This window comes from Martes martes (genome assembly GCF_963455335.1).
Source record: "Martes martes genome assembly, chromosome: 11".
In the NCBI taxonomy this organism is placed as follows: domain Eukaryota; kingdom Metazoa; phylum Chordata; class Mammalia; order Carnivora; family Mustelidae; genus Martes; species Martes martes.
In genome coordinates, this window is record NC_137899.1 from 102,734,847 (window position 1) to 102,756,699 (window position 21,853).

A 21,853-nucleotide genomic window follows, 5' to 3' on the forward strand; every position below is an offset into this window, starting at 1 on the left:
CCCCAGCCCTCATGATGGGGGGACACGTGCTTCGTCCGTCACCAGCGTCTGAGGTTATCAGCATGGTGCTTGTTACAGTTCCCAAACCAGAAAAATAGTGACGAACAAACTGTTAACAGAAGTCCATGCATTACTCAGAATTCCTCAGTTCTGATCCCTCCAGGATAACATGTGACATTCAGCCATGGCTCCTTAGGCTGCTGTTGGCTGAGGCAGTTTCCAGAACCTTCCTCGTTCTGATGGTCTTGAGGAATCCCGGGAGGCGCTGGGCAGGGAGCCCCTCGGCTGGAAGTCTGACCTGCTCCTCACAGTTAGTATGGGTTTGGAGGAGGACCTGCGACATTTGTAAAAAATGTATGAAGCCCAACCAAAGAAAGCAAGATGTTAAATACGTAAAACAAATCATATCAGATTTACTTTGGTCTGGAATAAGGATAGAGGTTATTACTGTCGTAACAAAACCATACTGAGAACAAAGGTATCAGTATTTTAACTTAGGGAAATAAGGTGCGCTCTTATAAAATGTCACAGCTTCCCTGCCCTGAGTATAAACTTTCTGATTATACGTGGCACCATCTGTCTTATTTTCACTACGATCAAGTCTCAAATTACAACTGAAGAAATGCGATGAAATGGAAAGGAAGAGTTAAACTAAAAAGAAAAAATGAAAAAACCCAAAAAACCCCAACCATTCAACACCACCGGGTTGTTTGGGATGCATCATTAAGATTCCTGACAACGCAAGAAGTTCAACGCCCTTCTTCAAGGGTAACTGGGGTTAAGATATTATTAGGGTTGTGTTCTTGCTCCTGTTCTGTGTCACCGGCCAGAAGCAGGATCACGGAGCATTACGTGGGCACTGGCGTCCCTGGGTATGAGAGGGACCCGCTGGGGGTGATCTGAAAACCCACCGGCCCTCCAGCAGCATGCTACCCCACCGCGGGCGAGGCGGCCGCTACCGAGCGCTACTGGGAAGCAGAGTATGTGTCAGGGTGTTGAGTTTCTGAAGGTTGACGGAACGATCTGAGAATGCAGCATCGCAGTTTAAGTGCAAACAGTCGTGTGGACCAGGCAGAACGGCGTGGAAGCAGGCATCCCCTCGGAGCAGACCTGATGGCACCCCCTCCCTGCCCCCAGCCCTCGAGAGGGCACCACGCACCGCACATCCATCAGTCGAACTTTCCAGCCACCCCCCGCCCCCACCAGGAACCGTCCACTCTCAGATCCCGCTGATCTGTCCTTTTCAAAGGCTTTTTTGAAGTCTGGGAAGTTCAACTTGGGGAATGTGCTCCCTGGGTTTCTGCCTCGGCTCCGCTCACGCTGTTCTCTCTCCTGAGAACGCCCCCCCCGCCCCGCGACGGCCTCCCGAAATCCTGCCGGCCTTCTGTTCGCTGCACAGTGGCTCCCCCGAAGCCCAGCTGGGACATCAGAACGAGACTTTATTTGGAACAAAGGTCTTTGCAGATGTAACGACAGGAAGGACCCTGAGATGAGATCAGCCTGGATTAGGCTGGGCCCTAAATCCAGACACCACGGATCTCATGAAACAGAGAAGCCGAGATGCAGAGAGAAGAGAGGCCCCAGGCCGGGGACGCTGAGGGCCGCAGGCAACTCCCAGAAACCGAGTGAGGCCGGGCACGGACTCCCTCGCAGGGCCACCGGCGGGGACCCACGCCGCCAGCCCTGATTAAAGCTCTCCCGTCCGAAGTTCTCATCTGCGGCAGTCTGCGGTGGGGGCTCGGGAAACTGATGCAGCTTCCCGGTGGAGTTCAAGGGCCCGGAACACCTTCTGCGGAGGACCTCAAGTCAGAAGTAACGGCTTGTTTTGACAACCCCTTAGTGCTTTGCAAGTAATTCACTTCTGAGTGTCGTGTGCCTTGTACCGAAGTTATGGGGCTGCCTCCTCTCACCCTGCGGCTTCCCGAGGCGCCGGAAAGGCACCCAGCCCAGCCAGTGTCCAGCAGGTGCCGGGACAAGCTCATGTCTGCTTGTGGGTCAAATGCAGAGGACTGAGGATGAGTCCAAGCTTCTGTACAGCACGTCTGTCCTTCGAGAGAGAAATCCTAACAGAGGACCCCAGTTTAAAAGAATACTGGTGAATCTAGATTTAACGATCAGTGAAGAAACTTTAATACCTTTGTAAGACTAAAGGATTGAAAAGGGATGTTTTTTGTTATAGAAATAATGCATCTATGATCGATTTTCTTTTTAAAGCAGAACAGCACTAATTTAAAGCTTTAAAAGTGTTTGCAAACATATTTTATATTGAGGCTATTTTCTAATTCTCTGGGACAAAAAAATGTAACTGAATTGAATACAACTGCAGAGGCATTAAAATGTTCATATGGTTGTAGAACATATTTTAAAAACCTGAAAATACAGCAATACAACTTGATGAATTCGTATTTCAGAGATAATCACTAGAGTCCTAAATTACTTTTTATAAAACCTATTCACATAGACTTTTAACTTAGAATGAATAAATGAATTCTAAGATGATGTGATTCTTCGGTATTTCTGCCTTAACTGCAGGAAACAAAGAAGACAGACTGCCACTGATAATTAGTCTAAAAAAGGCAAGATGAGGTAGCAGGTGGAAGGTGCTAGAAGGCTGGCTGGGAGTGGCTTGCAGATGGCTCTCCGGTGCGGAATGGAGAAAAAAGCGCAGGGGCTGGTTCCAGTGACCTGAGATTCCCTAAGCACGTGACCACACCCGCAGCAGCCGGGTTCATCCCGCCTGCTCTGGGCCAGATGTCCCAGCAAACCTCTCCGCAGAATCCAAGTCAGAGGACGTAAATCGAGCCCGTACAGGAGAGGGGAACTGTGACTGCTCCTATTGGGGTGCTGTCCTAACTCAATCAGCCATGGGCATCCTTCCCAGCGGCCAGTCTGTTAACAGAGCTGTGAGGCCTGGGGGCTTACAGGACTGATGCAAGTGTGCAATCCTCGGACGGACTGGCAGTCTCTCCTTGGGGGCCGGCTTTCCAAGCTACTGTCCAGCCACCACACAGAAGGGGCTCTGCTTGGTCACGGCTGCAACACACACCTGACTCCAAGCCACGTCCCGTCTCCTTCATTTACCAAGACTCAACACTGCTCTTTAAGTCATCAGTGATCAGAGCAACAGATCCAAACCACGGCTCAAAGAGATGAGTGTGCACAAGTGAGAGGGGCAGATGGAGAGGGAGAGCCGTGTAAACAGACTCCCTGCTGAGCACAGAGCCTGACTTGGGGCTCGATCTCATGACCCCGAGATCACGACCTGAGCCAAAACCAAGAGTTGGATGCTTAGCTGACTGAGCCACCCGGGCGCCCCAGGATGAAGGCATTTTATTATTTTATTATTTTTTTAAAAGATTTTTATTTATTTAAGAGAAAGAGAAAGAGAGCACAAGCAGGGGGAGAGGCAGAAAGAGAGGGAGAAGGAGACTCCCTGCAGAGCAGAGAGCCCAACGCAGGGCTCAATCCCAGGACCTGGAGATCACGACCCGAAGCCGGACACTTAGCCGAGTCCCCCAGGCGCCCCAATGAAGGCATTTTAAAACAAAATTCACACATCACCCCGAACTTCACTTAAAACCCCCCTGAAACCAAAAGCCCCAACCCCTTATTTCCAATCCCCTTAATTTTATCTTAATACATAGACATGTCCCTGTAATTCCCCAAACGATCACTGTTTTTAAAAAATGTATTTTATTCTTCATTCTACATTTTGAAACACAAGTTTAACAGTAAACTAAAGAGTAAACTAAAATACACATATGGTAGTTTTTTTTTTTTTCTTAGAAAACCATTTAAAATAGTTGAGCAAGAAATAAGTGAAAATGGGGAACATGGAACTTAAAGTATATGGGAAAGCCCAGACTCATGTAGTTTTTCCTAAAGTGCTTAGAAACACAAATGTTAACAAAGTCAATGCTTAAATGTAATTTTACATTTAAGGTAATAAGGTAATAAGGTTTACCCCCTAATTGGTCTTTTCCAAGAACTAGGATCTTGTTTTTCTTAAGAGGAAGCAAAATAAATAAGGTGCATTAGGTCTTTTCTTTCCATGCTTTTTGCATTTGGTTTTACGCGTGCGGACGGCAAGTCCCCGCTGGTGGGGGAAGTGCGGGGGCTCTTCCAGGAAGTGCAGTAAAGACTCGGCAGGAAAGAAGTGTGGTAGGTGAAGGCAGAGTGTCTCCCTAGTAGCTCAAAACCGGCTGCCCTGAATGCCTGAGGGATGCCACAGCCAGAGCCATGACCTTGAAATTACAGGTGATTCCTGTTCATTTTAGAATGGTTTCATGCTGAATTCTGGGAGCCACACGACTGAAACGTGCACCCCAGCCGACGTTCCCTTGCTCTCAGGACAGATCTACGAACTCAGCTGAAGCCACGGTGCGGACCGAGCCCCGAGCACCCGAAGGGCCGGCAGGGTGGGGCCGCCCGGAACTCGGACAATGCCAGGAACCACCTCGGCTGCTGGAGGCTTCTGTCCAGTCTGTTTCCATCAACTTCAAGACGTTTCCTTCTCCCTCTGGCTCATTAAGGATTTTGTTAAAGGAACATATGCTGACCTTGCTCAACTGCTATTCTGGTGTCTACTGAGAGGACCAGAGGCTCCTCTCCTTTAACCGGCGACTGTTAATTCCTCGGTGATGTCTTAGTAAACTGCGCTCTTCTTGCATTTCCCGGACACCACCGTGCTCGGTCACTGAGCAGCCTGGGGCTCCTCCCGCTGCTGTGTATGCGGGGGCTCTGCCCATATTCTCAAGGCCAAGTTCATCACCTGTTTTCCTCTTTGGGTGCCATCAGCTGGTTTGGATGTCAGGATCCAGCTAGCTTCAAAGAACGAGCTGAGAAGCTGCCGTCTTTTTCTACACCCTCAACTAATGTAAATAACCACCTACACGTTAACTGCTCTGTGAAGGCCTTCCAGAATGTGTCCATCAACAGCCTGGACTCCGGGCCTCTATGAAGAGTCAGAGGAAGGCTGAGAACTTTTCATTACTTTTCTTAAAAAACAGCTTTGAGGAGATGGTATTCACATCCATACCGTTCACTTATTTGAAGTGTACAAGTCAACTAATTTTAAATTTCTTTTATGGTGACCGAAAGAGCTTTAAATTTATCCCTATAGTCTGGTATATTCAGGTTTCATTTAATGCTATTCTCTAAATATTTGCATTTTTAATTAAGAACCGCCCCCCCCCCCAATTTCTGAAGCTTTGTATTTTCATTCACTACATTCCTGAACAGACTTTGCCTACTTTTTGGGTTCCTTCCGAGAACTAAGCTTTTGGTTTTGTTGAGCACCACTAAGTTTTGGGGCGCCTGGGTGGCTCAGTGGGTTAATAAGCCTCTGCCTTCGGCTCAGGTCATGATCTCAGGGTCCTGGGATTGAGTCCCGCGTCGGGCTCTCTGCTCTGCGGGGAGTCTGCTTCCTCCTCTCTCTCTGCCTGCCTCTCTGCCTACTTGTGATCTCTGTCAAATAAATAAACAAAACCTTAAAAAAAAAAAAGACTAAGTTTTGTATTCCGTTTCATTGATTGCTGCCATTTCAGTAGGATTTTAGGAGGGAAAAGAGATCTGTGATATATTCAGCAAATCAGCTTGAGTCACCAGTGTGGCGGCCCAATTCAGTCAATTCCGTCAGGTGAACTGAGGTCTGTGTGTCACCAGAGTCCCACACCGGGTGTGCCGCAGTCTGGGATTCGGACGGAACGCTACTCCAACTCACACCGCCCGCTGCAGTTCGCCAGAGCGTGGACGTCTGTCCGCGAAAGCACGCACGTCTCTGGGTTTAGCAACAGGATGGATCCTTCTGCAGAGACCCTCTGGCAACCTCCCACACGGCACAGCACTCGCCGAGGAAAGCACTAAAAGAAGATGCCTCTACAGGCTCCCAGGCTTCTGGGGCTTTCCTCAGGCCTGGCAGGCAGCAGGCTGGTCTTCTCCCATGCGAACTCCGGGCAGTCCGGGTTCCGGCAGGAGGGAGCACAGCGGGAAGAACGGGGGTGGTGGGGGGGAGACACAGCAAACCCAGATGAGAACGGCCGCCACGTCTGCGCGCGCTCGGGGCAACCACTTCACGCCCTTAGCTTGCATTCCTTCCTTGACAAGACGGGGAGGACGGTTTTCTCGCAGGGAGACTGAGCAACGGGGAGAAGCGACTCCGACACCCACTCCGCGCAGCGCTCGCACGGGGAGGATGTGACAGGGCAGGTACCGGATCCGTGCTGAGTAAGCCACTGTCCCTGCGAGATGCGCTAATGGTGACTTCAACCTTTAAACTGCCGCCTCCGCGGGGAACTCCTTGGGCCTCCACCACGGGCCACACCGGCAGAGACCGTCCTGCTGGGCAGGTGTGGCAGCGGGCGCTATGCTTGTGTTCCTTAATGCTCCAGTGAGCTTGGTGCCGCGACAACGTGCCCGTTACAGGCGAAGAAGCTGCAGCCCCGAGGAACCTGCCTGACGTCCGCGGCTCTCGGGCGGGAGGAGCGGGCCTCCAAGCGGCTCTGACCCGAGCGCTCGGTGACTGGGACGCTAATTACACACACAAGTGGGGGCGCGCCACACACATGCTCCAGAGCTAGAGCGGTCCGTGGGACAAGGGCGAGCAAACACAGGGTGGAAGGAAGCACGTGAGGAAGCGGGCGTGTGTCTCCTCGAGGTCTTCAGGGGACGATGAGAGACTCCATCCCAGAAAGCAGCGTGTGATCTACAGACCGCAGGTAGCCGCTTCGTGTTAGTTACAAACGACCCCCGTACAACCGTGAACCTGGCACTTCCATCCATCCAGACTCCCAGGAAACAGCTCGAGGGGGGCAGAAGCAGCAAATCAACAGATGAACAAGTGACACAGATATAACCAGAAGGTCCCCAGAAGAGTTTCCTCCCCCAAACGGAGTCCCCCGCCCTCTGTCAGAGATCAGGGAGGCTGCTTCTCCCCCAACATCGGTGCCGGGGTAGCCGCAGCCGCAAAGGAAGGACCTGAAAGACGTTCGCCGCGGTTCCCAGCTTATGGAAGCGAGCCGCTCTGTTTCCACCCACGGCGGCCGTCGCTCCGACGCCCAGCGCTCTGCCCCCACTGTCCGGCGGGGAGGGAGCCTCTGCGCCCCTGCGCGGCACCCCACGTCCTCGTCCTCCCGTGCGCCCCCACCTGTCCCTGCTCACGCTAACTCGGCAGGTGAATCTCAGTCTTTCACAGAAATATCTTCTTTCTTTAGAAGAAATGACGCTGATGACGTGAAGCACCCTGAGCTCCTGCGCTGGAGTAAAAGGTAAAACCTTTAACGTGTTGTAAATGGACACGCGTGTGCACATGTTCACGCACGGAACCACTTACTGACAATGGAGTCTCACGCGTCTCGGTGCCTCTGAATCCCGGAGGGCGGTGGGTCGGCAGTCCCCAGCCTCACGGAGTGTACAGGTTGGTGACAGAAATGGGGAACTGCCTCTGCTTCGCGGCCCCCGCCAGGCTGGAGCGATCAACAGATCGAGTCCCATCTGGGGCTTTGGGAGGGGCCTCCCCAGGGAAGTGACGCTGGCGCTGAGATCTGAGGAAAACCAGCAAGGGGCCAAGGGGACAGGAAGGCTGAGGCTGGGCGGGGGGTGACAGAACACAGAGGCGCAGAGGGGGCACCCAGGTCAGCAGAGAGCAGGGGAGGAAACGCAGCCCAGAGCTCCGGTCCGCTGGTGCTTTTATAAACCACCTCTCAGGGCCTCCCGACTGGAGGGCACAGCTGATGCCCGGAGCAGCGCTGCCCGGGCCTGGCCTCGTGCACCGGCAGGAGTGACCGGGCTCCATCACCTGGACGTGGGAGAGGGAGCGAGCCCCAGCGACAGCCCAGAGGCCGGGGTGCGGGTCAGTGGAAGCATCGAGCAGACAGCTGAGGCCTCGGGAGAGATGTGGCCGGGCCGTCACTCAGGCATCGCTGGTCACCAAGCAGTGAGGTGATTACGGACACGGGATGCAGACACTGGGTCACCGAGGCGACAGCGGCAAGCAAGGCCGTGGGACCCGAAGGCGAGCAGGCCCCGCACAGGTCCGTGAGTCAACGGCCAGCGCTCGAGAAAGATGAGTAAGGATCATCGGGGAGCGACAACGACCCGCCGGCTGTGCGCGCGGGTGCAGGGCAGAGGCCGGCTCTGTGGACTGTCACCAAGGGTTCAAAGCAAGAAGCGGCACTGCGGGTCCGCGGGAGTGAGCGCAGCGCAGACACTGGCCAGCGCCTGGACGGCTCAGCCGGAAGCGGGCCGGCCGGTTACGGCAGGTGGGAAAACAGATTTCCCAGTAAGGGATGCTTCCGGGCTGGTTACGCACGCGGGCTCGGGGCACAGGACCGTGTTGGAATCCTGCTTCTCCCCCTTCCCAGACACGGCCCCGAGATCATTTATTCCTTCTCTTACTTTCTTGGGTTCTTCCTCTCTAAAACAGAGATGATAAAAATACCGACTCTCAAGGCTGTTCCGAGGGCTCAATACACGTGAACTCTCCCCGCTGTGCTCGACAAGCTTCATGTGTGCCGGTTCTGAGAACCACAAAAAAGCGTTCCCCCGAATCTTCCATTTCGTTCAAGTAAACTCTAAATGCTCTCTAGTATCAAGTTTCTCCACTTTAAAACCCACGGGTGAAACTCAAAGTCGCAGAGACGCCGGTATAATGTCTTTCAAGGACCGTGCCGCCCGCGCAGGATGGGACTGTCCCCGGCCACCGCCCTGACACGCGAATTGGGTCTGGACTGCAGCCTGCGCTCCTGGGGTCCGAGCTGAGCGTCCCCCGGAGCAGGCAGGGTCCGTCTTGAGAGAGAAGGGCACGGAGATGCAGCCACCACGGAGAGGGCCAGGATGCCGCCTCGGCTCCTGAGGACTTCGCGGTGACTAGTGAAGCCTGGAGACGGGTCCTCTTTCGAATGCCCCTCAGTCTGCCTCCTGATTTCGAGTAGTCAGGATCTTTCCATTTCAGGTAACAAAACCTCCCCCGTCTCCCCCGACCACGCTATCTCATCAAATCTAAGACACCATCAAATGTCAAGCTACAGCCTGACTCCAGAGACATGAATTCTATGAGATGTGGCAAGTTTTAAATATGGGGCCAGCTGGAGAAAAAAGATTTTAATTGTAAATGTTTCATAAAAGTGCAAGTACTTTTATAACTAAGAGAGAATCTCTCGTCTAAGCCGAGTATGTAAACTCAGGAGGGAAGGAGAGTTTGGACGATAGATTATCAGAGCCTTCTAATAGTCTGTAACAATCATCATCGCAGAGGGGCGGCCACGGGGTGAGGACGAGCCTGTCACTGGGGCAGCTCTGCCACCAGAGGTCAGCACTCCTCACACGAGGGCCAGCGGCTGACCTAGTGGACTCCGCTGAGCCTCACTGAGCAGAGGCTCTAAGGCGGGTGTTAAGGGGGTGCTCTGGCAGGTCATGGGAACACAGACAATTCTTCCTGAAGTCAGAGCAGTGTTTCTCAAACTTTTTTCACTATCCAATCCCCATCTGAAACTTCTTGTACATTTTCCCTCCGAACTGTCCCACCCCCAAGAAACTTGAATACCGCAGATACACTGTACATCCGTCTACGTACTGTGGCCCTTTGGAGAGCCACGAACCACTGCAACATCTCAGGTCCTTGGTCCCCGGACAAGACTCCATCTTTGCCCACGTTGCTCCCCCAGTTTGGAATGAATGAGTTTGAGTGGGCGCCAAAGTTTGGTTCTGTTTATAGGGTGGTCGCTGGTTGCTTGAGGCCATATTTTTGAATTAGAAGTAAAGTTCAAGTTCACCAAGTGCCAGGCCTTGTTTCAGACGGAAAACTCAATGACCCCAACAACAAAACAAGCCAGCAAAGCCCCAAGGAGCTCTGGATTATCTGAGGACGCAGCTACTTCACTACCAAGCTGGGCCTAAAACTCCGAGACCCTTCACTGAAAGATGCCCTCCCTTCTAAAAAGGTGGCCCCTGTTTCTTGCATACTTTTGATGCGTGTAGACTCGGCTGACCAGCCTTGCTAGGAAAATGAGTTGCAAGTGAGTTCTGGAAAGAGTACGCTCTGGAAAATGCTGTGAGGGTGAAGGACAGCCAGGATGGTCTGGGATCAGGGAGGAGTCCGACAGTGAGGGAAGAGGGGAGAAGCCGGCCGGAGAGCCAGCTAGGTGCGACGAGACAGCCACAGCAAGTTACTGAAAACCTGAAATAAGTGAAGAGTCCGTGACAGCTGAAGGGACAAGAGAGAAGCTGGGAGGTAACACAGATAGCTCTGAGGGGCCGTTAAATTCTTGAAGCAGTGCCAGAATTACAGATTTTCTAATCACGAATGAATGGCTGGCACTTATCTACTTCGGAAAGCATTCCTGGGTTGTGTTTAGGTCCCTATAAAGTACTTGTGCTTGGTCCTGCCATTAAGTAAGTCCGAGACAATGAATACTGACAACAAACATCAATATGACTCACATGTGAATCAGAAATCGGAAGAGCAAACACATAGGGTCCCTGCTGCGGGTGAGGCACTGTTCTCATCGCTCTGCACACACAGAATCAGAGGCCTCTCCACGCTCCCATAAGGTAACATTTACAGAGATGCCGTCCTCGCTAGGATCCCAACACCGCCGAGCGCCTATGGTATCCCAGCCATCTCAGGCACAGGTACAGCAAGATGAATTGTGAGAGAGGCACAGAAGGGATTTAGGGGGACAGCCTCGAAAAGAGGGCGAGATCTGGGCAGAGCCACGAAGCATCAGTATGACTGGGAGGATGGAGACAGAGCAAGAGGAGGTCCTGCCCGCAGTCTGATGGGACACCCTAACGCGCAGACACCACGACAGGCACGCAGAGCAGGGGTCTGGCTAACTACACCTGGGAGCCAAATCCAGGCTGTTTTCTATTTTATTTTATTTATTTAAAAGGTTTTATTTATTTATTTGACAGAGAAAGAGAACACACAAGCAGAGGGAACGGCAGGCAGAGAGAGAAGCAGGCTCCCTGCTGAGCAAGGAGCCCGAAGTGGGGCTCGAGCCTAGGACCCTGAGATCATGACCTGAGCCGAAGGCAGCCATTTAACTAACTGAGCTACCCCCCAGGAGCCACACCACCCTGCTTTTTAAGTAAAGTTTCACCGGAGCGTGGCCTGTTGGATTGAGTTTGGTCTTCTGCGGCTTTCTGCCTAACTGCTGCCCGGCGAGCCGAGTAGTCGTGACAGAGGCAGAGGCCATCTGGCCCTTTGCAGAAGTTGACTGAGGCCTGTTCTAGGGCCATGTTCTTCACAGAGGGGTCTATGAAGCAGCAGCACCGGGAAGTGTTGCAGAAATGCCAGACTCTCAGCCCCCCCCCGCCAACCCCCCAGACCCGCAGAATTAGTATCTGCCTCTTAAAAAGATGTCTGGTGATTTCTGGCACAGAGCGCCTTCTGATCACTGGCGTGTGGGGCTGGGAGGAGGCGGTGAGACTGCACATGAAGAGAAGCACGCACTTATCCTATATATAGATCGGAGCCAGGGGTAAAGACTTCCCTGTAGAGGAGCGGTCCCTCCGTCAGAGTGTAACAGGAGGAAGGGGTGGCAGCCGAAAGCGGGCAGGCCGCTGGTGTCAGAACCCAGGCAAAAGATGACCCCGACCGGGCCCGGTGGATGGTGGTACAGCTTCCTCCTCCTTCCCAGAAGCAAAGGACGTTTTAAGAGATGACTCCGACTTCACCAGGGCCCCCAAACTGTTTCTCACAGATAGAGGATCAGTTATAATTTCTCAGGAAATAGAAAAATACTTGATAACAAAAATATTCGTCGTCGTGTTTCTGTGCATAGCAAATGTCTCTCCATCTAAGCAGTGCGTCCAGAGTGCAAGCCATGCATTATGACATGAACTGGATGGGAAGGAAATTTAAAGATTTAATGAGGACCTATTCAATAGCTATCTATCACGGAGCCTGCTAACACATCAGTTCACAGGATATTTAAAGGTGTAATGGCTCAAACTGTTAGGACTCCCTCCCCGCACGCCCCCAAATAAATGTAAGATTCTGCCTGATACTCAGTTTTTCCATACCATGGATGAATAAGCAATATAAAGTTCAAAAGAAACAAAGCAGCATTTTAGACAACCACGCCAACACTATTTCTTCTTCCAGCTCTGCTAACGGCTTCCAAGCGAGTGCTTAACATTCTGCCTCCTTAAAAACCTAGAAAAGTTTGACAGGGTTATTTGTGGGATTCAGCATGCTTTAAAGTCATGACAGCAATATAGATAAAAATAGATGGGAGAAAACAGGAAATCCCCTTTCTCAGATGCTTAGGTTTAATATGTTAATGACGTTTAATAATGTTGGCAGAAACAATGCAAAAGAAAACAAGGCTTGTGTGTATCAGCTTTGAGAATATGCAACATAATTAAATCAATAAATCTCAAGTGAGAAAAAAACCCCCATCGACTCCACATTGAGAACAATCTCTATGTTAAGATTCATTAATAAAAGCCTTAAAAAGTCCACGAATTCGGTAAAGTGCTTAATGGGACTTTAAAAATAATAGTGACTAACATTTCCAGAGCACTTAGACCGTACTACCATTCCGCAGATGATCTCAGTTAATCCTCGACACACCCGGTATCAGCTCCAACTCATAAACAGGGAAAGTAAGGCTCGGAGGAGTTCAGTAACTTCTCCAAAGTCACAGAGTGGAACAATGGAGCTAAGCTGGGACGGCGTTCTCAACCACAACTGTGGGCACCTCGCTAAGGCATCTGCTCTCCACTCTCCTCTTGCCCCCACGTGAGTCTGCAGAAAGTTTAAATGTAATAGACTCTTCATCGTTACTGGTCTCGGGGACAAAGAAAACCCCCATGATTTAGACAAAGTCTCAGTGGACAGGGAGGCACACCATACCGCTCTGTGGACAGTGGTCAAAATTGGACACGGAACTGATGAGTAATGGGGTGGATTCGATTTAAGATACTGGGTTATTTTTCAGTAGGATAAAATGCAAATTAAGTCCCAGTAAGATTCTGAAATGTATCCTGTAACTGCTGGTTAATAATAAATACGGATGCAGACTTTTAACGATGATTACTACACATGCATTAGCTTCCAGCTGACATGTTTGTGAAATGCTGCAGGAAGTGTAAAACATAAAATACATGTAGGTACTGGCCTAACACTGTCTGGTTGACATTGTCGTCTTGGCTGTGTATGCTTATTTAAGTGATCGCCTGACTCAATGAACACAAGTATTAGAGTAAGGCTGCCACAGGGGACAGCACCCACATGGCACTTTCTTTGTTCAAGGAGCTTTATTCTATCAATACTCGGGGCAAAAGGGGAAGTCACCAAGTAAATAACGCAAGTACGCCAGGCAGTGTGGAGTTCTTTTAAAATAAATGCCTGGAATTGTCAAGCATCTTGTGCAAAGTTTTCTGGACTTTGAGCCCATCCTATCCCATTTCAAATGCGAATTTTGCCAAAAGACCAGCTTATCCCCTTCCAATTTTAACAGTTTCAAAATAAGATCCAGGTGAAGGCTCATGGTATTCGCTTTTAAGATGCTAATTTTGCCCCAGAACAAACTCGCCCCCTTCACATTTTAACAGTTTCGCGACGAGATCCAGGGGAGTGCGAGGAGACCAGGGCAGCAAAAAGAGAAGCCGAGTGAGAGGAGAGGCGGCAGAAATGATGGGAGTGACAGGGTCACCTGAACTCCAAACCAATGCACTAAGCCGCCGCTGGTGTTGCTATTTAACTTTCCCTATTAACCAGCAGACACACCCTGCTGGTGGTATTTTCGGAAACACAGATAAGGGAACCGGAGGGTGTTATTTAAAGGTAGGGGCCGTCCACAGGGCTGGGGGGCTCCCTCTACGCGCACGGTGGCAGTACAAACAATTTCGCGACGTGACACCTTGCTCTCCTTCGAGTTGGGCCGGTAAGGACAAAAGGGCCGCCCCTCGGTGCGGAGGGCCGGCCGGCGCCGCTGCCTCCCGAGCCCGGCGAGGGTTCCAGCCCGACCGGCGCCCGCGGCGTCCCCCGGGCTGGCTCGGCGTCTGCATCCCCGGCCGCGCTCCGCAGGCAGCCCCGGGCCGCACGGCCTCCGGGGCGTGCACCCCGCGGTCCCCGCGCCCCGGCCCCTCGGCGACGACACGGAGCGCGTTCCGGCGGGGGGCACTCACCTTCTTCTTCCAACTCGAATTTCTCCAGCATGCCGGCTTCCGCGGGTCCCGGGGCCGCCGCCAGCGCCGCCTGAGGAGGAGGAGGAGGACAGGGATCAGCATGCGCTCGGCGGCGCTCGTCCCGGCCGCGCGGGCGGGGGCGCGGGGGTGCGGGGCGGGGACGCGGGCGGGGGCGCGCGGGGGCGCGCGGGGGTGGGGGCGCGCGGGGGTGCGGGCGCCGAGTGCGGGCGGGGACGCGCGGGCCGCCGCGGGGAGGGGCCTCCGGGCGGGCGGCGGGGCGGCGGGGCCCGGGCGGGGCGTTGGGGGCGGGGGGAGGAGAGGGAACCCAGCGGCCCGGAGAGGGCTGCCCGGCCCCGGCCCGCCCCCGCCCCCGCCCCCGCCCGGGGGGCCGCAGGTGACGCGCGCCGCGGCCTGACCTGCCGCCCCTCCCGAGTGGAACGGCCCGCCCCCCCCGGCCCCCGGCGGCTTTGGTACGGACCGGCGGGGAGGAAGCGTGGGAAGAGGACCCCGAGGAGCCCGCGGCCGGCTCGCGCGACGGCGGCCGGGGCGCCCCCCTCCGGCCGCGGCCCTGCTTCCCGCCGCGGCGGCCGGGCGGCCATTAGCGGAGGCCGGCTTTCCCATCCTGCCCGGCCCTCCCGCCCCCGCCGCGCGCGTCCGCGTACCGTGCCCGCCGCCCCCAGCCGGCGCGTCCCCGCGGGCTTCACCTGCGCAGGTGTGGTCTCGGCCGGCCGGGGGTGGGGCGAGAGGGGCGCGCCGCCGGGTGGGCGGGGCGACGCGGCCGCGAGAGGGGCCGGGGGCCGCGGACGGGGAGAGGGCCCCGCGCGCCGGGCTGGGGTGGGGGCGGGGGCACGGCTTTCCTTTTTTGGATTTTAGATCCAACTGCCCATCCTCGTCCCCTATCTAAAACAGGAAAACGTATCGTGGATGCACTTGGCGGCTCTCCGTGTGACCCAGCCTTCGTGTGCTCGCTTTCTTCCCAGCTGGCTCTACTTCGGGGGAGCCCCTGCCCGGAGCTCACACAAATCTCGGTCTGGCCTGGCCACTCCTGTCACCCTGGATCTTGGGTATCTGAGACTCTCCTATCGGCAGCTCAGGTTGACGGTCAGGGAGGCTGCCAGGGCCGCCCGGAGAGCAGGGCAGCGGGAGGGGAGACGGGCGCCCGGCTCCCCGAGGCCCTCCTGCGTGACAGCCACTTTCTGCCCCATCCAGGGCGCCCTTTGCTCATTGCGGACTGCAGGGGCCCCAACGGCGGCGATCAGCTCTCTAGCGCTGATTAGGGCTGTAAAGCACCCCCCCACCCCCACCCACACACCCACCCCTTGAAAGGAAGCTAGTTTTATCACTCTTGCAAGCCTGGCCTGGAAGAGGAAGCACCGAAGTCTCCTTTGCATTTCCTTTTTGCTCTGTCATCTCAGTTGGGCCAATCCCTTAAGCTTCTGCTTAAAAAGGGGGGTGGGGGGGGGAGGTAAGGAAAAACAAAAACAAAAGGGAAGCCTAGAGCTGTGTCTTCCTTAACAGCAAGAGCTTGAATGCTTTCCCTCTAAGTTCAGGAACAAGGCTCTAGGCCTCTTTGCACACTCTTCTTATTCAACATAGTACTGGAAGTTCCAGACACTGCATTAAGGCAAGAAAGAGAGAGAAAAGGCATACAAGTTGCAAAGGAAGAAATAAATCCATCTCTATGTGCAGGTGAAATGGTTGTCTTCATAGAAAGTTCCAAGGAATCTACCGAAAAACAAAACAGAACCCAAAAAACCCCAACTAGAACAAGTGAGTTCAGCAAAGTCATAGGCTACAAGATCAACACACAAAAATTCGTTGTATTTCCATATACTAGCAATGAACCTGTGGAAAGTGATATTCAAAATGATGCATAATTTATAATCACTGCAAAGGAAATTAAATGTGCAGGTACACACTTAAACCATGTACAAAGATCTGTATGTGGAAAGTTACAATATGTGGATGAAATGAAAGAAGACCTAAATAAATAGAGAGACACCCTATGTTTATGTTTTGGAAGACCCAGATTAGTAAAGATCTCAGTTCTCCCCCAGACTGATCTCTACATTTAATGCAATTCCTACCAAAATCCTAACAAGATTTTCTGTAGAGAAGATGAGCTTATTCTGAAATTTATACAGAAAGGCTTCAGTGGAGAACAGCTAAAGCAAACTTGAAAAGGAAGAATGAAGGGGAAGTAATCAAGATTTTGTGGTACTGGTAGGGGCATAGACACAAAAGTCAATAGAAACAAATAGGGAACCTAGAAATAGACCCACAAAAATATGTCAAACTGATGTTTGAGGAAGGTGCAAACACAGTGGCGTTGGAGCAGAGGTTGGTAGGCAAAAAAATAAACCTCCACATAAGCCTCACATCTTATACAAAAATGAGTTCAAACTGGGGCATGGACTTGAAAATAAAATGTAAAACTAAACAACTGGCAGGAAAAAAACCATCTTTGGGATCTCCTAGGCAAAGGGTACAACTTGATATCAAGAGTATGATCCATAAAAGGTAAAATGAACAAACTGAACCTTATTAAAATTAGAAATGTCTGCTCTGTGGCAGACCCTGGAAAAAGGATGAAAAGACAAGAGACAGAGTGGGAGAAAATACTCGTGAAACCACACAGCTGACAAATGACTAGCATCGATGCACGTAAAGAGCTTTCAAAACTCAATAATAGAAAAATAAAAGTTAGAATTCAGAATAGGGCAAAAGATATGAAGAGACACGTCACTGAAAAAGAGGAATGGCAGTAAGCACATGGAAAGATGTTCAACAACATCAGCCATTAGGGAAGTTACAGATTAAAACCACAGTATACTGTGGCCACACACCTATTAGAACGGCCCAAATAAAAAGTGACAACAACAAATGCTGGCGAGGATGACAAGAAACAGGATCCTTTCTGCATCACTGTGGGGATGGGAAGTCATCATGCCATAGAGAAACTCTGTACCCACTAGTAGTCACTTCCTGTCACTCCCTTAACCCCTATTCCCAGCCCTAGGCAACCACGAACCTATTTGCTCTCTCTGTAGATGGGCCTGTTCTGGACATTTCATGGAAATGGCCTCTCATAATACGTGGACTTTTAGCTCTAGCTCCTTTCACTCAGCGTACTGTTTTCAAGGTTCATCCCCGTTGTAATGTGGATCAGCATTTCCTTTTTTTTGGGGGGGGGCTGAATAATATACCATTGTATGCATACACCACATTTTGCTTTTCCATTCATCGGATGATGGATATATAGCTCTTCTTCCCTTCTGGGCTATTGTGAATATTGCTGTATAAACATTCAAGGACAAGGATCTGTGCGGACATATGTTTTCATTCCTCTTGGGTATAGACCCAGGAGTGGAATTTCTGGGTCATATGGTAACTCTATATTTAACATTTTGAGAAACTGCCAAACTGTTTTCCACAGGGGCTGCACCTTTTTACATTTTCACTAGCTATGTGTGAGGGTTTCACTGTCTCCCGCACTCTAGTTTTGCAAGATGTTACCATTGGGAAAAACTAGGTAGAGGGCACTCATCTCTTACAATGAACTGTATGTGAATCTACAGTGAGCTCAACATAAAAAGCTTAATTAAAAAAAAAAAGCACGGGGGTACATAGTAGAAGTGTCAATCATTTTTGAAAAATCGATGTTTAGTTTCTTGCAGTAATTCCAGTATAACTATAAAAACAAATCTCTAATTGGTATTTATTGGGCGCACAATCAATTTCAACTGTTATCTGGATGAGTTGTTTTTTTTGGGGGGGGGCAGGCAGAAATGGGCCATAAATGGGAGTCTGTGTGTCTGGAGGCAGTGAGCGTGCAAATGGGTCCTCAGACTAAAAAGTCCTGTACCCGTTGCTATTGAAGTTGGGAGAGAATGGAAATTAAAACAAATTACTGTGAGTTTCTCAGGCTTCACTCCACTTGATCATGGGTGTGCAGGGGGAAGACAGAAATAAAGATTTTATTTATTTCTTTGGGAGAGAAAGAGAGAAAGACAGAGAGTGTGAGAGGGGAGAGGTCAGAGGGAGAAGCAGACTTCCCGCCGAGCGGGGAGCCCGATGCGGGACTTGATCCCTGGACTCCAGAATCATGACCTGAACCGAAGGCAGACAACGGAGCCACCCAGGTGTCCCGGAAGATGGAAATAAAAGCGTCCCTATATTCCAGGTTAGCGAGGCAGAGCTCCTTTCCGTAGCTTGCTTCCACTTAGTGAGCCATCTCAGGGATGGGACCGCTCTCTGTCATAATACGCCAGGCCCGTTTCAGGAATCTGAGGGTCTGCGGACAGTCTCGGGCACGCACAGACGCGGCGACGGGGTCAAACGCGCGACGGATGGTTAGCACACAATCGAAAGTTGGTGGCCATCAGCTGCCCTTTCGTGGTGATATTTTAGGTGAGGTTTTCTTAAGATCTCAACGGACTTATACACCAGGCTCCATGGGAGCTATTTCAGGGAGGCGAGGAAGCCAGGAGAGGGAAGGATTGGGGCAACGTTCTGGATGCCGAGAAGGGCTTTGCCTGTGTGATGCCATCTCCTCTCTCTCGAGAATGAAACTGGCAGATCACAGTAGAGAGAAGCCGGAGTTTCCTAGCTGGGCCTCGTGCAGATCACAATATTTCTACCCGGATTCTGTAGGCTTCTGCAGCCGGTTTGGGCGGCTGCCCTCTGCTGTGGTGGGAGGGAGCAGGAAGCTAGAGTTGAACTTTATTGACAGAATGCCTGACACCCATGGGGCCATTACCAGTGTGACTTGCCTGTTGGTGAGAAATGCTAAATTATTAAGGTTTGTCTTACATAACTGTGCCTAGGTGTATTCTGAACGACCATCGGACAGGAAAACCTATTCAGGAAATGACTGCCAAAAAAGCTTTCCTTGATGCGCTGAGGTCGGATGTGAGTTCACTTTACCTTTTATTTTATCTTAAATAGCTCCTGCAAGAAATAAATCAACCTTAAATACTGGGTAAGTAGCTCCTGAATAATTTAGCATGTGGAAACCTGCAGCTCTGGCGTTCCCGCCCCCCCACCCTCCACCCCCGCTGTCTTCTTTGAACAAAGGCGTCCTCTGTGTGGAAGAGGAGGTAGGACGGGGCGCCCACCAGTGCCAGGACAGGAGCTGCCTGTTCTGCGACTCGCTCAGCTCTGGGACCAGCTTTGACCCCTCCTCTGCGCGGACCACTTCCAAGCCTCAGTCACAAGCTCCCAGCAAGCCTGAGCTCGGGACTGCTTCCTGGTGCTGTCCTGGAATTTTCTATGGACAATTCAAACTCATCCCTCAAAGGTAGCCCTGAGTCCTCTCCACCTGTCTTTCCTGTCCTTGGAGGCCGTCCCCCACCCCCGCCCCGGTCTCTATCTCTGCTGCGATGCTCATTTGGGCTTCCCCTGTCTTGTCTCATCTCTGTGCTGGAGGCAGAGTGTTTAAACACACAGCCTTGGGGTGCCTGGGTGGCTCAGTCGTTAAGTGTCTGCCTTCAGCTTGGGTCATGATCCCAGTCCTGGGATCGAGCCCTGCATCGGGCTCCCCACTCAGCGGGAAGCCTGCTTCTCCCTCTCACTCCCCTTGTGTTCCCTCTCTCGCTGTATCTCTCTCTGTGAAATAAAATCTTAAGAAAAAAATAAACACACAGCTTTGTTCCTGTTAGGTCCACCCCTCCACTCTTTCGAACCATTCAGTGGCTCTGGGGACCTTTGGGAATGCCCTGTGAGCGCCTCAGCTCAGAGCAGGGCTTGGATCCTTTCATTTCTCCGTCTTTTCTTACCAGTTTCCCCCCACACTCAGGCCTTGCTGCGTGGTTCCTGCTCAGAGCACTAAGGGTTTGACCATTCTGGCCTCTCTCCGTACTCCCGACACTTGGCTAGTTCTCCCCATTCCTTTAAGAACGAGTCCTAAAGAAGAAGGCTCAGCCTTTCCTGATTCTTGACCTCTTCTACAGCTCACCTGGTTACCTGCTTCTCTTAACCCACCTATTTCTTTCTACGAGGCCCTTAACACCAGATTGGGATTTATTTTGCTGTTTCCCCAAATCCCGTCCTCTCTGAAGACCGATCAGCTTCGTAGCGCCTGTGCCAGGCACACAGTGGCTGTTCCAAAAATCACTGGGTGAAGTCAATTATCATTCTTAGCCGATCAGTTAGAAAACACGGCAGGTAAACAATTGATTTTGTTAGGATGAATGGGTTCGCAGATGATTTCTTTCCATTTACTCATGTTTCTTCTGGACCGCATTCCTATTTACCAATGACTACAGTCGCTTTCCCTTGAGCAATGGAACTGACATTTAGAAGAAAAAACAAAGTGCCTTTGCTAACAAGCGGTTGCAGCAAATATTTTTATTTTAATAGATTCCATCCGAGGATGAGCCTCGGCCACAGCACTTCATGTCCTGGTTTGGAAATCGGTGGGGACCTCTGCCAGCTCTGGTCCCCACCCGGCAGCTTTAATTTCTGTTAAGTGAAGACAATTGATTTTTTTATTTTTTTAAAGATTTTGTTTATTTATTTGACAGAGATCACAAGTAGGCAGAGAGGCAGGCAGAGAGAGAGGGGAAAGCAGGCTCCCGCTGAGCAGAGAGCCTGATGTGGGGCTTGATCCCAAGACCCCGGGATCATGACCTGAGCTGAAGGCAGAGGCTTTAACCCACTGAGCCACCCAGGTGCCCTGACAATTGATTTTTTAAAAGTGGTGTAGAGATTTGGTAAAAACTCCAAAACTTAACCTATTTGACAGTGTAACTATTAATTCTCCTGATCGATTTCAATCAGTATATTTGGGGAAAAGGTTTTGTTCATTTTGATACTTTCCCAAATAACAATTTCAGATGCTACCAAATAAGCTTAGTTCCTCCCTAACATTTACGTACAATTGGCTTTAAAGAGCATCTTTTAGTATTTTTTCAGAGTGGTAATCGATTCCTACAGTTCAAGTCGGCTGAAAGCCTGTTTCAGACGATCAAGTAAGAGATGAAGAAAATGAACTAAACCCAAAAAAGTTTTTGGGTTTAGTTCATCCTTTTGCCTGGATTCTTTCTATTAAACTATCATCTAACTCCCCAAAAGTAGACAATGTTAAGATTTTGAAGATGGACATTGAACAAATATTTAATATCTGTCGCATGCCGGGCACCATGGTAGGCGGGCCACTAAAATATCTGGGAGGATTAGAAATTCACATCAAAGATAAGAAGGAGGAACCCTACACATACAGAGGGTTAGCCTGTAACTCCCCAAGTTCCAATTCTGTGGACCCAGGAGTCAGGGTCTGAAATATGTTTTTCTCTTGCTTTTAGACAAGTAAAACAAATTTGTTTTTATTTTTTGCTAGCCCAAATATTTTATTATTAGGTTTGTGTTTGACAGGACTTACTGACCGCTAAATATATTCTATTCTCTTGATAGTTCTTGTTGTCCCATAATACTTTGCCAATAAAAAAAAATAAGTATTGCTCAATAAGTTCAATCATCTTTTCAACTTTTAATACATCAAGCCGTAAACTTTGTGCTGGGTTTCTGTTATAAAGCAACACAAAAGAGGGCTCCTGGCTGGCTCAGTCGGTGGCGTGTGCAACTCTTGATCTCCGTGTTTTGAGTTAGAGTCCCACATGGGACCGAGATGACTTAAAAATAAAATCTTTAAAAAAAATAAAGTAACACAAAGAAGATCTAAAGTCACAGGAAGGCTTTTTTATGGTTCTCTACTCTT

The 21,853-nt window shown here is 51.0% G+C and overlaps 1 protein-coding gene across 8 annotated transcripts in view; it reads right to left on the bottom strand.

Moving 5' to 3' along the window:
* The window catches only part of PRKAG2 (protein kinase AMP-activated non-catalytic subunit gamma 2), a 248,537-nt gene that overhangs the window by 41,785 nt on the left and 184,899 nt on the right, over window positions 1–21,853 (bottom strand). For 6 of the 8 annotated variants that reach the window (XM_080818930.1, XM_080818928.1, XM_080818929.1 and 3 more), the window contains one exon: window positions 14,137–14,206. In XM_080818930.1, the coding sequence (XP_080675056.1) occupies window positions 14,137–14,206 (70 nt within the window). Of the gene's footprint in view, window positions 1–14,136; window positions 14,207–14,798; window positions 14,847–21,853 lie in introns of those variants that run through there. The other 2 variants (XM_080818934.1, XM_080818933.1) reach the window with 1 other exon arrangement.